We start from the raw sequence: 17742 nt of genomic DNA, 5'->3' as shown, positions 1-17742 counted from the left end.
CAACTTCTTATTGGTAATCGATGAGAGGAGGGCATCCAGATAAACTTGCACATACTTTGCACTGTTTTATTTTGGTAGACATTTTTTTACAATATATTTATGATCATTATTTTTATTGGTTGTTTTTTATGGCTTAAGCTGAATATGTTGACCCATTAAAGTGTTTTATTCTATTTGGTTTTACACTGATTGATTTTGTAAGTTGTGATCGTTTTTATTAACCGAAGCAAACCAATAAACCTTAGTTACTTAACTGCTGGACAAAGGCATGCTTTCCACTCACCTGCCACAGACTTTGAGCTGAAATGTCGGCGCCAAGGCAGAGAACGTGAATGGTCCCACAAAAGTGACTTCAAACTTCGGGAGCACTAAACATTGAGGCAAAGAAGAGAAGTGTGAAAGAGGAATCAAGGTGAACGCACAGATGCACCAAACGGTCAAAGAAGAGATGTGTGAGGGTGCAATCAAGGTAGATGGAAATCTGCACTAGTTGGTGAGGCGTAAGGGAAGTGTGAGGAGAAATCAAAGTGAATGCACACTGCACCAGCGAGTAAAGCAAAGAACAGAGATGTATAGGTTGGATTATAGTCGACGGATTATAGTCGACGCAAAGCAGCACTTTGATGATGAGGCGAAGAAGAAAGGTATAGGGAGGAATCATGGTAAATGGAAAGCTGCATCTTGGGGGATGCAAGGCAGCACTAGACAATGCGCTGAAGAAGAGAGGTATAGGGAGGAATCGAAGTGGACGCAAAGCTGCACTAGACGATGAGACAAAGAAGAGAGGTATAGGGAGGAATATAAGTGGGCACAAAGCTGCACTAGACAGTGAGTCAAAGAATGGAGCTGCAAAGGCGGAATCATAGTTGACGCAAAGCAGCAGTAGATGATGCGACAAAGAAGAGAGTTATAGGGAGGACTCAAAGTGGACGCAAAGTCGGACTGGACGATGAGACATAAAAGAGAGGCTTAGGGGGGAATCAAAGTGGATGCAAAGCTGCACTAGACGGTGAGTCAAAGAACAGAGATACAAAGGCGAAATCATAGTAGACACAAAGCAGCACTAGATGATGCTACAAAGAAGAGAGGTATAGGGAGGACTCAAAGTGGACGCAAAGTCGGACTGGAGGATGAGATGTAGAAGAGAGGTACAGAGGGAATCAAAGTGGATGCACAGCTGCACTAGACAGGGAGTCAAAGAACAGAGATACAAAGGCGAAATCAAAGTAGACACAAAACAGCACTAGATGATGCGAAAAAGAAGAGAGGTATAGAGAGGACTCAAAGTGGACGCAAAGTCGGACTGGACGATGAGACGTAGAAGAGACGTTTAGGGGGAATCAAAGTGGATGCACAGCTGCACTAGACGGTAAGTCAAAGAACAGAGATACAAAGGAGGAATCATAGTTGACGCAAAGCAGCACTAAATGATGCGACAAAGAAGAGAGGTATAGGGAGGACTCAAAGTGGACGCAAAGTTGGATCAGAGAATGAGCCGTAGAAGTGATGTACAGAGGGAAGAAAAGTGGATGCAAAGGTGCACGAGACAGCGAGGCAAAGACGAGAGATGTAAAGGAGGAATCATGATGGACGCAAAGCAGAACTAAACGGTGCAAAGAAGAAAGCCTTCAGGAGGCAATCAAGGTGGACACACAGCTGCACTACACATTGAGGCAAAGAGAGTTATGAAGGAGGAATCATGGTAGGTGCACCGCTGTACTACACAGTGAGTGCTGGACATGGCCTTCTTAGGGGAATATCCCCGAAATGTTTAGCTTTGTTCTGCCTCCTGGTCTTTGCCTACTCTCTGTCCATGACCGTAGAACTCGGGATCAGTTCTCACTTTACTGCAGTGGGAAGGCACAAGCACCCTTCCCATACTGGGTAGGAACGGGGTGATTGGGCAAGGTGTTGTCCCCTGGGTGCCTATGAAAGGGTAAACCACATACCCAAGGCGGGTATGGCGTGGGCGAGCCGAGGGACGTGGCACTGATCATGCCCTGCAGGACTCACCGACCCATTATGTCTGGCATCGCCACTGGCGAGTCAAACTCGGAGGGGCCTCCTCTACCACTGGAGTGGCCCTAGGGCATGTCCCCAGGGGTGTAGCCTGTGGTAGGCGAGTGGCTGGGTGAGGGCTTGAGTGGAACCACTGCCCAAACAGGTTAGAACCCCTAGGTGGGTACTCCTACACTGATGTCAGTCCCCCTTCATTGGACGCCTTCCAATGTTGCCAGGAGCCCTTTGCGCATGTGTCTGGCCTGTTAGTATGGGTCAGCCTGAGCCCAGGACATTTAATCATTATAAAAGAAAAAGCAGCTGAGAGGTGGCATACTGATAAATTCTATGATAGCAGTAACTGTCAGCCTAGAACATAACACCTGGCAAACAGAAGGCATCCAAAGTGCACTTCAGAGTGACATGGCCCTTTAAATTAGGAAAGGTGGCTCCTTGATCTCCCTTGATCCGAGCTTGAATCCGTTGTGGAACATTTCCTAATTTCCTAGCAGAACGAACATCTCAATTTTATGGTGCAATTCAATAAACAGTCAGGGCCGGACTGGGAACCAATAATGGCCCTGGCAAAGAGCTCTCCCCCCCCCCTCCTCCCCCCTGGGAGCAGCCCCCAGCGGCCCAACATCGGCCCCCACCCTACCTGCCCACCGGGGAAACGCCTGGTGCCCGCTACGGCCAGTCCGGCCCTGTAAATAGTGTGCTGTTTGCAGGGGCGTAGCGTGGGCAAATTGTGCTGTAAAAGCGCTGTAAGTTTCGCCCACGTCTAAGCACCTTTTATGAAGGATGCTCATCGCCCTGCATGTCCTTGTGATCATCTCCAATGTCTGTGGCTCCCAGGGCCTGCTTGAAACTCCTGGCTTCAGCCATTTTGGGATTCTGGCCCGCCTTATCTGGATTTAACTGGATGTTCCCCGCACGCTGCTAGGCAAAATGGCAACACAGCTAGCTGTCTGTTGATTCCTCATACGAAGGTAAACAATAGAACTGTGCATGTGGGACACCAGTGCTTATACTGTCAGGACCCTTGTCAGGAGTCCACTGCAGCTTGCGCCACCCATTGCGACTGCCAGCACTGCCAATGACAGTACCTACACAACTACTAACCATCAGACTCCTACAAGGGCAACAAATTAAACGGGTTGAGGTCCCTAAAGCCATTAGAATGACTTGGGTGGCAGGTATTAGTTGTATGCTGTACAATTATTGTTCCGCTCATCTCTAAATTACACAAACAGCGCCACCACATCATAAGTGCCTGTGTTGTCAATTAAGTGCCGGTGCCGAGCACCTGAAAATGCCTGCTCAAATTAAGCACTCATTATTGCACAGAATGCAAAGATACACTTTTAGCAGTCATTGTGCTAACTTCCCAGTGAGCACAATACCTGGTAGGCGTTGTCCAAAAGATTAAACATGAGGAGAAGGAAACAAAAAGTTGCCAAAATTACACAGACCATGATTGGTGGTCTTCCTGCCTTCAGAGGTTCCCCTCCCATATCACGTTGGTTGACTTCATTCACATTGTAGCCCCTAACAGTAAAATGACCAAAGGTCTCTGTAGGTTATGAACTTTGTTTACTACTGTAGTTGTTCCTCCATACAGCCGCAGAGTCCGCTGTCATCAAAAATGGTCATGAAGCCAACAGAATGCATTGTTATCACTACTCCTTGAAATATCGCCTTTCATCATAAAACACACCTACAACCATTCTTTCTCAGAATGCCCACCAGAGGTCTGATACTCAATTCCTCCAGTCATCTGTACCACATTCTCCCAGCCAGAATGAAATAAACCTAAAACTCTTTCCTCGCAACCTCTGCTTCCCATCTCCTGGACTCTAGGCTAAAGTCTGATCTGGAACAACAGTGACTATCATCTGCAATGTCCTTCTCCTCTTTACTGGACTTGGTATCAGCAGCAGCAGGTCTGTTGATACAGTGGCCGGTGGGGAGAAGGAGAGACAGATGATGAAACAAATACAAAAAATCAAAAACACTTACTGTTCTCCTCTCCTCTGCAGGCACAAGCTCCCAGAGTCCATTGCGGCCAATCCTGACGCTGCTTTCATGCTGCTGAAAAGAATGTCACGATTGGCCTGAGTGCCGATGATTAGCGCTCCCAGTTAGAGTGGGGGCCTGTGCCTGCTCTCTCCAAACCAGCAACGCAGCTTGAGTTGGAGAGAGCTTCAGTGGGCAGGATAATTTGGCCATCCTGAGATGGCTGGCTAGACCGTCATGCACACTGATTGGCAGTGCAACCACTCCTCCACCAGCCTGTCATCCTCCTACCCCCCCCCCCCCCCACCACCTAAGCTTCGCCTCAGAGAGCAAAAATAAAGCAATAATAAACAATAGTTTGATTTTCATTTTTTCGAGTGCTGGCAAGTAAGACGACTCTCCTCTGCCATAGCGGGGGAGCCGCTGCTGCTTGATATGTTGGGAACTTCTACACTCTGCCTAGCTCGTGCTGAGGGATCCTTATGCAACCTAGTTTGTCAGGATCTAGTCAATTAGGGCCATATGTATCAAGCCTTTTGCGAATCGCAGAGGCCGAAATTCGCAGAATTTCGGCCTTTGCGAATCGCAAAAGGCCTTTTTGCATGTTTTGGTATGTATGAAATATTCGCAAAATAAGGAATAGCAAAGATTTGCGATTCCTTATTTTGCCATAGCATTTAAGGAATCGCAATTTTGCGATTCCTTAAATGCTATGTATGTAGCATTTTTGGGCTGCGAATTATGGTTAAGAATTCGCAAATTACCACCAACTTGTAGTTGATGGTAACTTGCGAATTCTTCAAAAAATGCACAATTTGGCTTTTTTGAAGGTGGCATGTGATGCACACACATGCCCATAGGGCATGTACTCATGTACTCATGTACATTTCAGGGGTGCAGCAGGGTGTCTTTGAGACACCCCTGCACCCTTGAAATAATTCTCAAATTGCGATGAGCAAATTGCGAATTCGCAATTTGAGAATTATTTCGGAATCATTCCTATGGGCCTCCTGGCCCAAAGGAATGCATTGGAAATTATTCCTTAATTGCAAATTTGCAAAATGCGAATTCGCAAATAAGGAAGATTAAGGAATCGCTAAAAAAAAGCGAATTTCTTCATACATACCATTTAGCGATTCCTAAATAGCGATTCCTTAAAAATTGCTATTTAGGAATCGCAAAAGGGTTTGTTGATACATATTAGTACCTATTTGCCTTTATGGAGGTTACAAGAAGCCATGGATGCTTTTTATTACCTTGATAATATTCTTTGCTGATTGCTTCTATGGAATGTTTGCAGTGGCATCAATTTCTGCATATACATATTTGTTCTAGGTAAGCCCCTGTCTTAGTTTTCACAAACCTGTTCTATGTGACACACTCGGATGCACTTGGGCCTTGTATCTGCTCTGGAAAAGCTCCATATAAGCAGATACCTATCTTCCAATGTAAAGTTTTGGACTGGCCGGCTAGGAAGAGAAGTTTGAATGCTGGAAAACAAGATAGGTAGAAAGATGAGAGGGAAAATAAAAAGATTCCTGAAAGAGCACATTCAGGAAAGTGAAGTAAGAAGGGATGAGAAGAAAATAAGAAGGAAGGAAGAATTGATAAAAGCAAAGAATGAGAGAAGGAGGGACATTCAAGCCTAAGGGGGCACTGGAAAAACGTAGGGGCATATTATCAAGGACCGGTGTTAAAATTATCGCCGTTTTATCGGCAGGAAAATGCCGATAAAGCGGCGATAATGGGATTGATACTATGTCCTTGTTAATTCCCATAGAAGACCACGTTAACACCAGAACATGGGCTTCTATGGAATTAACAAGGGCGTATTATCAAGCCCATTATCGCCGTTTTATCAGCAGTTTCCTGCCGATAAAATGGCGATAATTTTTTTAACACCGGTCCTTGATAATATGCCCCCCACTTCCCATGAATTTGTATGGCACAAAAATATAAAAACTGATGCCAGTTGATTTTCCTGAGTTTAGAAAGCACTGAAACACTTCTCAGATTAACAAAAAAATAGAACCCGTAAACAGGAAAAAAGAATTATGATGTAAAATTGCAAGCTGAAGTATATATTTCAAAGTGTTTCTTAATTTCCCCAGCTTCAAGTCTACATCAGAGGAACATTAGAAATCTACCCATTAGAAATAGGATGCAGAACCTTTGGGAATCAGGCTGCCATCTCCTGCAGCTCTCCCAGGCCCGGCATAGGAAATTAAATATATACATTATAAAGGGTATTGACCGGCTGCTCAGTCACAGCAGTCACTGCATGAGATAAAGAACTGGAGGAAAGTAACTAGTGTCGTTTTATGTGCCTCATCAGATGCTCTTCTTCCTGAATGCTGCCAGAACCAGAAGACGGTCCCATAAGACCATAATACATAGTCACATATTATATATATATATAAAATTAATATGCTAACATGATCTAATACAGTCACTGTTTGGGTCAGAGTCAACTATGGTGTTTTGGCTGATTTAGTCTATGTTAAATGGTGTGTGTGTGGTTGTGTGTGTGTGCGCGTGAGGGTTCAAAATGCAGCGGCTCGAGCTCTACTTGGTCTGCCGAGGAGGTGTCCTACCGCTAATGCCGCCTTCACTGGCTGCCCGTGGCCAAGCATTCAGAGTTCAAGACCCTCTGCATTACTTTAAAATCCTTAATTTTGCTTCTCCCTGTATCCTGACTAATCTTCATACCTTCTATATCCCCTCTCGCCAACTTCGTTCTATGGGACAGAATCTCAAGGCCATTCCCAGGGTCAAGAGGGCTCGTGCTGGTGGGCGCTCTTTTCGTGTGTTGGCCTCGAAGCTCTGGAATGCGCTCCCCATCTCCATTCGCAGTATAAAGTCCTACCTGCCTTTTCGGAAAGCTGTGAACACATACCTTTTCCCTCCGTTATAAGCTGTCTCGTTTGTGACTTGCTTTGCAGTTTTCTGCTCTCAGCGCCGGGACGCCCCTTTGCTGGGGCAGCCGTGCACTCTGTAAAAATCTATAACATAACATAACATGTGTGTGAGTGCGCGCATGTGTGCAATTTCCCATTCCAAATGTAACTACCAATAAATTAAAGGTTAGAGCTGGCCTACAGTCATGGACTCTGTGGAGGACAAAGGCCCAGTAGATGTGTGTAGCCTCTTGTTGCAGCAACACCTACCATACTTGGACACATCGAAGGTCTTCGCGCCCTTGCCTTTCTCGATTTCGATAGTATAGGTGCCTAGCGCTGGCTCATCCGAAAGCTGGTACGAGAGATCCACAATGCCTTGGTTTGGCATCACCTGCAGCCACTGGGCCAGACGGTTTTGGTTAGGGTCCTGCCCAAGGTGGGAAAAGAACAAGAAAAGTAAATAGTTAATGCCACACACCCCTCTCCTCAACTAATGGTGAAGGCCTATCAAGGGGCCAGATGCACTAACGTTTTTAGCAATCACAAACCCTGAGATTTGCTAAAGTTGTGGTTTGCAACCGCTTAAACGTTTTTACCTAAACCCATTTACCGAGTCGCAAAAGTATTTGAGATTCCATAAATTAGTTTTGAAATGGTTCATGAAAAGTTATTTGGAAGGGGCGTGTTGTGGATGTCTCTTACCAAATAATGACTCATTATCACATCCATAATTTGCAACCTTAACTCCAGTTGTAAAACTACTCAAAAGCTACTGACTCCTCAAAGGAGGTGATAACCCATTCTTTTCATATGAAGAGGCAGTGCTCGATGGGAATAGTCACAACTCTCAAAAGAAACTTTTAAGAAAAGCAATGTTTTTTTTTTAAAACCAGCATTGCTTCCTTTAAGGAAATTGGATTATTTTTTCTAGATGTACTTTATTTAAAGTCAATCACAGACATGGTGCTCCACTGGCCCTACCAGGCCACCATCCCTGTGCATTCGTCAGAGTGAGTCACAATTTATAACGTAGGTGGTAACTGTTATTGAGGTAGTCGGATCATGGCTAACCCTGGGCAAAGCACTATGCTACACTCGCCTAGTTTGCGAAGGTTCTGCTACTTCGCACTACGCGAATTGCACATAGCACAGAGCAAACACGGGTAGCGTAGTGCAGCAATAATTTTTTGCTTGCTCCCGGTCCTCAACATCAAGTTGGCGACCGCGAGCAAGAAAATGACATCCCGGCGAGACTTTTTCCTCGTTCGCGATCAGCAACATCAAGTTGCCGATCGCGAGCATGGAAAATAAACCTCCCGGTGAGATTCTCAACGCTGGAGGTCAGGTTACGCATTGCGAGTGGTCGCGTATGCTCGCGACCGCTCACGATGAGAAACTACCAGTCTGAGTTGAGAAAGCTGCCGCTCGAGTAAAAATCTACTTGAGCTGCAGAAAACTACAGCTCGCACTGTGCAAGATGCCGCTTTCAATGATTGCACAGTGCCAGATGCTTGTCTGCACTGTGCAATCATTGAAAACAGCCTCTTGCACAGTGCGAACAGGCTACTACGCAGTTCACGTAGTGCTACGCGTAGCTCGCGTAGTGCGAAGTGCACTTCGCGTAGCTGCGCATAGCAGTACATTGCGAACTACACCCAGGATTAATTATGGCCCACCCGGATCCTTTTGTATATTGGTCTGTTTGCCAACAACATTATGGTTTAAAAAAATTGTAGAAAGACTGTCTACAGTGGAATGTTCTACTAATCTTTAACACATGCAAAATTACCTTTATGGTCCTCAGACCAACCGGCTGTGAATTTACAAAATGTGTTGTACCTCCTGTTACAGCTATGCCAAAATGGTGAGATTTCCGACTAACACCGCACCCCTGCAATCTTTCTGTTGTAAATAGAAGTCCTTGAGCCAGGAGTATAAATAGGTTATCTTTATTCAAGTTGAGCGAAGAGTGCTACAATTTTTAGTTCACAGGGTGATGTGTACCCTGTCACATGTTTGATTGGGGGCTATGTGTGTCCCAGTAATGGTTCACGGGGTGATGTGTACCCTGTAACATGTTCGGTTGTGGGCTATGTGTGTCCCAGTAATTGTTCATGGGGTGATGTGTACCCTGTTACGGAGCGAAGAGTGCTCCAATTTTAGTTCACAGGGTGATGTGTACCCTGTCACATGTTTGATTGGGGGCTATGTGTGTCCCAGTATTGGTTCACGAGGTGATGTGTACCCTGTTACATGTGTGGTGATGGAGAAGATTCAATTTAGTTCATGGGGTGATGTTTACCCTGTTACGTATAGCTTGTCCCAATATTAGTCTGTATTCGGTTGTGTTTCCCTAGAAAGTGGGATGGGACTAATTATTTGAGAATTTATGTCAAAACTAATTATCTGAGAATGTAATGTACTTTATTTTCTTTTGCAATGTAAATGCTTCATTTTCAGAAAGTATGGTATACATTGATGTTGATGTGCACACCGATGGTGATGTTGCTTACTATAATTTCACTTTTGTTATTTCCCTAAAGAAAGGAGATGTGTTATATTAGATCTATGTCTCTTTTCCCTGGCTGGGATTTCCCTGTGGCTCACATCGTGTCACTGCTAGAATGCTTGGTGACATCGTGGAATGTTGGGGGCTTGGCCTGTGTGCTAACTGGCAGTTGGTGGCAGGCAGGCTGAGCGACAGGGAGGTCACTCCTGGTGGGGTTTCCATATTTACATCTTAAGAACTTGACCTGCAACTCAACTTGAATAAAGATAACCTATTCATACTCCTGGCTCAAGGACTTCTTTTTACAACATTTTCCTAGCCAAATTTCGTCAGGGCAAAGACAAGTATGCTTGTAACATCTGTACTGAGGGTTACAACGTGAGTTAATCTAACTAGAGAATACCTCTTGATAGGTTCTTTGGAATTCTTCAATATTGGACTTTGTGGACCATGGGGGCCTATTTACAAGCCACCGGTGCGTCACTTTTAATGGGGAAAGGTGATGTACCGGTGGAGCGAGAGGCTTGTAAATAGGCCCCCATGTTTATAGGTGTGTCAGTTGTGTTCCTGGTCTGAGCGAGTATCCCGGTAGAGACATCTCTCCGTCCTAGCACTTTCTGACTTATTTGATACCAAACATTTTCACTGTGACTTTCTATATAACTGCTTGTCTCACCGGAAGGGGCGGGCCGCAATACAACACACACGAACATTAAAGACTCTTACCTTGAGCTCGATGATGGAATACTTAACATGGGGAGAAATGAGAGAAAAACAGTTAACACGGATTGGCGCAGAATTCTTTTTCATGTTTAAAAGCACACAAAATGTCAATTGAAAAAAGGTGGCAGAGGAAATAAAGAGGAAGCGGCTGTGGAGGGAAAACGTGTCATAAGAAATAAAAAAGAAGGAACAAAAGAAGAACCAGTTGAGACTAGAAGGAGGAGGACAGAGAAAGATGCAGCAAAACAGGACAGAACAATAGAATGGAATTCAAAAAAGAAATACAATGAAAGGGAGTGGTGTGTCCAGATACTGAACTCTCAGACACAGTTTAACCTTTTCCGTGCTGATGACAGAACCGCTCCGTCATCAGCCGCGGTGGCGCTGTGCTGATGACGGAGCAGTTCCGTCATGGCCCGCCCGACTCGCCTGCGCGGCGCGGATTCGGCGCCTGCGCTGGGCGTTCTATTGAGCGGGCGGGGCCATGACGGAACCGCTCCGTCATCAGCACAGTTCAACCGCGGCTGGTGACGGAGAGGTTCCGTTACCAGCATTAGCGCTGCGGCGGAATAGCCGCCACAGCGCAGCAGTTAATACAAATAGGGGAATGCGTACAAACACCCATCACCACCACAACATCACCTTTATCTACGTTGTAGTGGCGATACGGGCTTAGCCTTATTTTCAAGGCAGCATTAAGCCACTTAACGTGGCTTAATGCTGCCTTAAAAATAAGGCCCCCTTTCATGCTATGGTTAGTGTGAAAGGGGTGGGCATTGGGTTTTGCGGTGGGCGTTCCACCGCAACACCCATTCATTTTGATGCTGCCCCCCATGTACATAGGAAGCATCGCCAAAATTAAGACCACGTAAAATCTGGTCTTAAATTGGTGAAACGAGGAGAAATTTATTATTTCTCCTCGTTTTTGCATTTTCAATGAGTGCTGCTTTGTGCAGCACACATGGAAAAAGCAAAATGGCATGTATTGTTTAAGTACAGAAAGCTCCCCCATCCTGTACATAAACATTTTTTTTAAATGCAATTTTGTGACTTTCATATGTCCTGCATTAAAGTGACAAAATGGCAGTTTAAGATTGTTTATGTACAGGAAGTGGGACATTCCTGTACATAAACAATCTTTCCCCTGCCTGCAGACACCCTTGCACTATGGTGCAAGGGTGCCTGCCTTGGCACTTCACTGCTAAGTGTAGCGCAATTGCAGGGGGAAAGGCAAGGCTGCACCATATTCTCGTAAATATGGTGCAGCCTTGCGTCTCAGAAGTGGCGGAGTGAGGCTTTAAGCTATGATGGATAATGTCTCAATCCACAACTTCTATTGTACATATAGCCCATAATGTTTTCTGCGCTCTGCAGATGCTGGCAGCTAAAAATGGCAACACCTGTTGGTTGTTTGCGTGCATTAATTTGCCTGTGAATGTTGTGTTCATGTAGGAATAATTAAATAAGGAGCATATGTACGAGCCCTTAGTGCCACAGAAACGTCACTTTTTGCGACATTCCTGTGGCGATAATCCCTTCGCCTTATTTACAAGGCAGCGTTAAGCCATTTAAAGTGGCTTGACGCAGCCTTGTAAATTAGGCACCCTTTGATGCTATTCTTTGCATGAAAGGGAGGGCAATGGGTGTTGTGGCGGGCATTCCACCGAAAACCCATTGCGTTTTGAAGCTGTCCCCTATTTACCCAAATGTGGGGCAGCACCAAAATTAAAACCAGCAGCGGCCCGCACGATGACCAGGGCAAACTAATTATTCATTTCATTTTCCCTGGTCATCGTGTGTCAAAATCCCCCCTCACCCAGCACCACCGCCCCACCGCTTTTACCTGTACGGGCCGCGGCTGATTAAGACCAAAATATAACCTGGTCTGAACATGGCAAAACGAAGAGAAATAATTGATATCTCTTCGTTTTTGCTGTTTCTATGTGTGGTGCATTGTGCAGCAGACACAGAAACAGCAAATTGACACAAATTATTGTTTATGTGCAGGAAGGTGTCCCTTCCTGCACATAAACAATCTTTTATAAAATGACGATTTGCACCTTCTATCTGTCCCTGCAGCACACACAGGAGTGTCAAATCACCATTCTGGATTGTTTATCTGCAGGAACGGACACCTTCCTGCACAGGAACCATCATTGCCTCAACACAGGCACGCTTGTACTACGGTGCGAGGGTGCCTGCTCTGGCGCTAGGCAGCTTAATTTAATGTAAGGCCATGCTAGGGGAAATGCAGGGGTGCACAGTATCATTGTATACGGTGCATCCCTGCTTTTTCAGAATGGCGGAGCCGAAGTTAGAAATTTTTGCTTAACGTCACTCTTCGTCATTCACTCGTAAATATGCCCCATTGTGTCTTTTCTTTAGGTGGACTAGGAGGACTTTATTTTCCTGGTGAGGGCATGTAATATGAAGCAAGAAAGGAAAGGCAGAAGAGTGATTAGGAAGGAGGAGGAAAGAAGGAGAATGATTTTGAACTTAAATGGAAGACAAAAGGAATGATAGAAAGAAAAAAAAGAAGGAAAATAAGTATTGAATCAAACATCAGATAATCCGGCATTTAACTCCATGCTGTTTCAGCAATATCATCCAAAGGTGTAGGGTGCTCCCAGCTAGTACCTGGCAGGGTGGAATCAGAGGGCGAGAGGGGGCTCTGCCCAAACTCCTTGGATGATTTTTGTATTGAAAACCAGACATTTGAATATTTGAGGTGCCATTCACAAAACTATTTGTTAAATAATGGTTTTCTCATGAGACTATATTGGCGGAAGGTTACCTAAAGAATATTTGTTGTTTTAATTTTTAGGATTAGGCTGGGACATTTCTTCACCTTGAGCACATTAAGGTGTCTAATAGAATGCATAGTCATACATTTGTTTTTGAGGGTCTCACAGATTTTATTCACAATTCCAAATATGTATTTTTGGTACTGGACTCGTTTTAAGAAGGGTGGAGATTTTTTTAATGTAATTTATTAACTTGAAAAATAAATGGTCTGTTGCTGGGATATGATAAGCATAGTTTTTCAGTTTCACTATTTGTATATTTTTTCAACGTTGCTAGGCAAAAGAACACAACAGAATATATTGTAGTCACAATAAAGTTCATGCGATAAAATATATAAATAAATATATAAATATATAAATAAATATATAATATATATATTTTATAACTATATATATATATATATATATATATATATATATATATATATATATATATATATATTCAACTAGAGTTAACACAGTACTGCGAACTCCCTTTACAATTGATAATATTAAGTTGTTAACAAAGTGATTATAAAAGTTCGGTGCAGATGGCTGCACTGTTTTGCATGGGACAGATCCTAACAACTTCCATTTCGGGGTGGATTCGAAGGGGGAGATGGCATCGACAACTATTTTAAATGGGCAACTTCGGGAGACGATTCTGCATTTAAAGTTACACCTTTCGAGAGTGCATGACTACAGCATAACCAATGGCTACTGCATATTAAAATGAGTCCATAGCTGCACTAGAAGGGTGGACAATGCTAGTGCTTAATTTGAGCCGGTGGTTTCTGATGCTCTGCACCGGCACTTAATTGTAAACACTGCACTAATGACAATCCGCCACATGGTGATGCTGCTCATCACATTTAGAGATGAGCAGAACAACGGTTGTTTATGATTACAATATACAATTAAAATCACGAATACCTGCTTCCCCAGCCGTTCCGTTAGCTTTGGGGACCTGGAATAATCTGAATTTCGCACTTGCAGCGGGAGAGAAGGTTAGTAGTTTTTAGGCAGCGATGACAGGGGCGATGGGAGGTGCAAGCTGCATTGGCCTCCAAGTCAGGGCCCTGGCAATTATTTTTTTTAGAAATTAAGCACTGGTGCTGCAGAAAAGAAGTTCCCAATCGTGGAGTGAATCTACAAGGGAGAGGATACGTGGGGTTGCAAGGGATTGGATGCTCCCGGACGCCTTACTTTTCTATATTGGTTTCTGTAGGATGTGCTCTTTTCAGTAGTGGTTTACCCAGGAAATATTGTAGGTTAGTCTAGCGGCCATATTTATAGCAGAAATAGCCCAATGAACATTGCAGTTTAAAAATAGCTAGCACCACACAAACTTGGGGGCATATTTCTGCGAGCCTTGTGCCATATTTGCACCACACAAAGTGGAACAAGCATGAAGCAAAGCACTGAGTCCCATTTACGAAGCCACGCAAAGCCACATTGCATATTGTCTCTGTTCTGCAGTCCCCCTGTGAGCTGCTGCCCGCTCTTTCCCAATGAGGTGCAGCTCAGCCCGACAGCCACCCAACACTTCAACGCCCCTGCATATGTTGCTGCCTCTGCCCCAGTGAGGTCGGACAAGCATTGCTTAGTCCCAGCTTTGCTTGAAGTTCTGGTCAGCTACTCTTGCCTTCCACAGCAGCTCCCTCTGGACCTTGGGCATGCAACAATAAAAGGTGTGCAGTTCCTCTTAAAACTCATCTTAAATAAAGCCAGACAAACCTTTGACGTGGATACCAAGTCTAGGCAAGATATTTGCATAAGCACAATGTTTTGCACAAGAATATCAAAGCAAAGAAGATCTTTTACTTACATCCAGTGCAAGACCTATTGCCTTTGCCATTTCTTGTTTGACCCTCAGTCAGCATCTCCCCACCAGCCCTTCCACTACAGCTGGTGCCAGGTTCTCCTTCCTTATCTTGACTCCCTCTCTCCTCATCATCCTGCAACTTGTCCTTTCCTTCCTATTTTAGGTCTCGCCTGGCGAAAGCAGCACATGGCGAAAGCAATGCATGCGCTGTTCTTGCCAGAGAGGACCCTTTGGAATCAATTCTCCCCGTGGGCTCATGCACACGTCTGCATGTACAAAGTTGGCTGCTCTTGCCATCTGTCCAATGAAGGCAGCATGCGTGTGTCCGTGGGACAGTGGACAGTCCCACGCCATTTTGTTGTCATAGCTCGGGTCTACCCCTCGCAAATGCGCACGTGCATGCGGCTGTCGTGAAAGACTTTTCTTATCTGCTTGTTTATTTAACAAACAGATAAGAACATTCTTCACCACAGCTGTGAAGCAGGCACGGAGCACAGAGGCGCACTGGGTCACGGGGAGTGCAGCTCTACTCCCACCCACCCCGGCCAGGCTCTCCCTCCCAGCGTCTGCCGGCAGCCACTGTAAACACCCACCCTCATCTCCTTACTTCAGCACCCAGGGCGTGCAGGCCAGGCTGCAGTCGGAGGGTTAACCCCTTAGGCAGAATTACTTTTTAGGTGCATAATAAATATGTGTGTACTGCGGGCTGTCCTGGTGGAAAAAGGTTCATTAAGGTGTGTGGTGAAGCGAAATTAATGTGATTTTCAAAAGACAGAGGCGAGCACAGCGGGAGAACGGGGTCGTGGACTTGGGAAAGTTTACATTATTTTTTGCAAACTCCTATCACGGACCCTTCGCACCCCAACCTAGCTCCGCCTCTTATCCCTTAGCCCCAAAAAGAGTTTTCACCACAGAGGGGGTTTCAGGTTACACCCCCAGTCTCTCCGTCCCCTCAAGCAAAAGCACAAGCCCTCTGACCAAGCCTGCCTTCGTCCCTCTCACTGGTGCTCAGGTTCTAAGCTCCGCTCGGCCTCACACACGCCGGCTTCTCTTCCTCCTGGCGCCATGGTCCCCGGAGTCCCCCCGGCGCCTGCTGCTCCTCGCCCGAGCTGCATAGATAGGTGGGGAGAGATTCTGGTGCAAAGTTGGAGGGGCGTTTGTGCGGAAAAATGCAGATCGGCTTCAGAGTGTAATTGGGATAATGCCAGATGCACCCTCTGATTTAAATAACCTATTTTCAACTGTCACCATAACCACCAAGCTCACTGTAGTGCCTAGAAGCCAGCAGAGAGTGCTACGTGTGGGCATTTAAGGATTAGCCCGTCGGTACTTAGATGTACTCACCAGACATTAAGACAGTCCTGTGTAAAGAAAGGACCTTGTGTAGATGCATAGATGTATTCAAAGTGGACACACAAGTATAGAGTGCCATAAATTGAGTCATCGTAACTTCCGGTACTTACAGCGCTTGGAAGCAACACTTGGGGCATGATGCACTATACAGACACGTTGCTATCCTACAAACGGAAGACATGTGCCAAGGTGGAAGCTCTTCCAGTTTGTAGGGATAATATGGGGCGTGTTCATACAATATTCTATTACGAATTTCATTTGGCAACCTGGAGGCAGAAAGTAAAATTATGCTCATGATGATTGTTAGGGATGGTAAATTCAAAAGCAGCAAGTATTAGATTTTGTGGCTTTTACTGCACTGCGTTCCCACTTGCACTGATATTATGGGTTCATTTGTGAAATGCAATGGGCTTACTGAGATGAAAATATGTATATATGCTGCGCACACGCGATCAGTGTCAAGATGCATATATTTAGAGACCTAAGAAATATGGCATTTGTTTAACGACCTCCGGGGGTCCTTTTCCGAAACGGTGCAGCATTCTAGTCTTTACTCGCTCTCCGGCTCCGTATTTGCTTTCTCATCAGCATTGTCTTTCGCCTAAGTGGGCAAGATGCACAGATACATCATTCTGTGCTTAATTTGAGTCGGTGGTTTCCGGTGCTCGGCACCAGCAGTTATTTGTCAGCACCGGTACCTATGACAGTCTGCCATGGTGCGCCGCTTTTTTACATTCAGAGATGAGCACAACAGCTGTTTATTAATTCAATATACATTAATAATGACTAATGCCTGCTGCCAAAGCCATTCTTTCAACTTTGGGGTACTGAAATTGTCAGAATTGTCAGACTTGTAGGTGTGTGATTTATTAGTTATGCTGGTACTGTGATTGACAGCAGCAATGGGAAGTGCAAGAGGAAGTGGCCTGCTGACTAGAGCCCTGGCACTTCTTGTTTTACAAATTAAGCACTGTATATGAAAGGGATATAGGATATAGGGAACCTCATCAGTAGATGGTCTTTGTTCCGACCTCATCGTTCACGCTTATGGTTTGTCAGTGATGCAGTTTACTCGTTTGTCTGTTTTCGGTTATGCACGCAGGAAATATTACATTTTTATTGCTCAACGGAAATATGCACTTTTCGTTGGTTCATGGGGTGGAGGAGAAGATCAAAGCAAAGCAGGACACGTGGAACAAAAGGCAAACCTGCCCTGCCCTGTCGGTGACTTTGAGCACACCCAGGGGCGTACCTTGGACCCCAGTGCAAGCAGCCCCTGCTTGTAATTACAGCCACATGTGTGGTTTACTGGGCCCGGTGCCAGTGCACCTGTTGCACAGTTGAGTGCTACTCCACAGAGCACGCCTCAGGATTCGCAGCCTCTGCTGGAATGCGAAGGGACAGTTAGCACCCATGTCTGTATAACACCATAGACTCTGCAGGTCGATGGAGGAGTTGCTCTTATATAAACAGTGTTACAGCAAATAGCTTTGTATCAAAGAATACTTGCTTTTCTTTCTTTTTTTTACTTTCATGAGCTCAGCACCGCCTTCACGGACACCGCGCTATGCAAAGCAATAGGTGTTGCTTTTGGTATTGTAAATAACAATGGCAAAAGGTATTGCCATTTAGAAT

At 45.1% G+C, this 17742-nt stretch overlaps 1 protein-coding gene across 1 annotated transcript in view; it reads right to left on the bottom strand.

Annotated features, from left to right (window-relative positions):
• The window catches only part of LOC147706487 (alpha-2-macroglobulin-like protein 1), a 287367-nt gene that overhangs the window by 240992 nt on the left and 28633 nt on the right, over positions 1-17742 (bottom strand). The window contains exons 5-7 of the mRNA XM_086929620.1: positions 10150-10170; positions 7182-7341; positions 284-368 (exon numbers count right to left, since the gene is read on the bottom strand). Of these exons, the coding sequence (XP_086785746.1) occupies positions 284-368; positions 7182-7341; positions 10150-10170 (266 nt within the window). The remainder of the gene's footprint in view (positions 1-283; positions 369-7181; positions 7342-10149; positions 10171-17742) is intronic.

This window comes from Lissotriton vulgaris, chromosome 7, assembly GCF_964263255.1.
Source record: "Lissotriton vulgaris chromosome 7, aLisVul1.2, whole genome shotgun sequence".
NCBI lineage: Eukaryota > Metazoa > Chordata > Amphibia > Caudata > Salamandridae > Lissotriton > Lissotriton vulgaris.
This window is presented reverse-complemented; position numbering and strand designations above follow the sequence as displayed.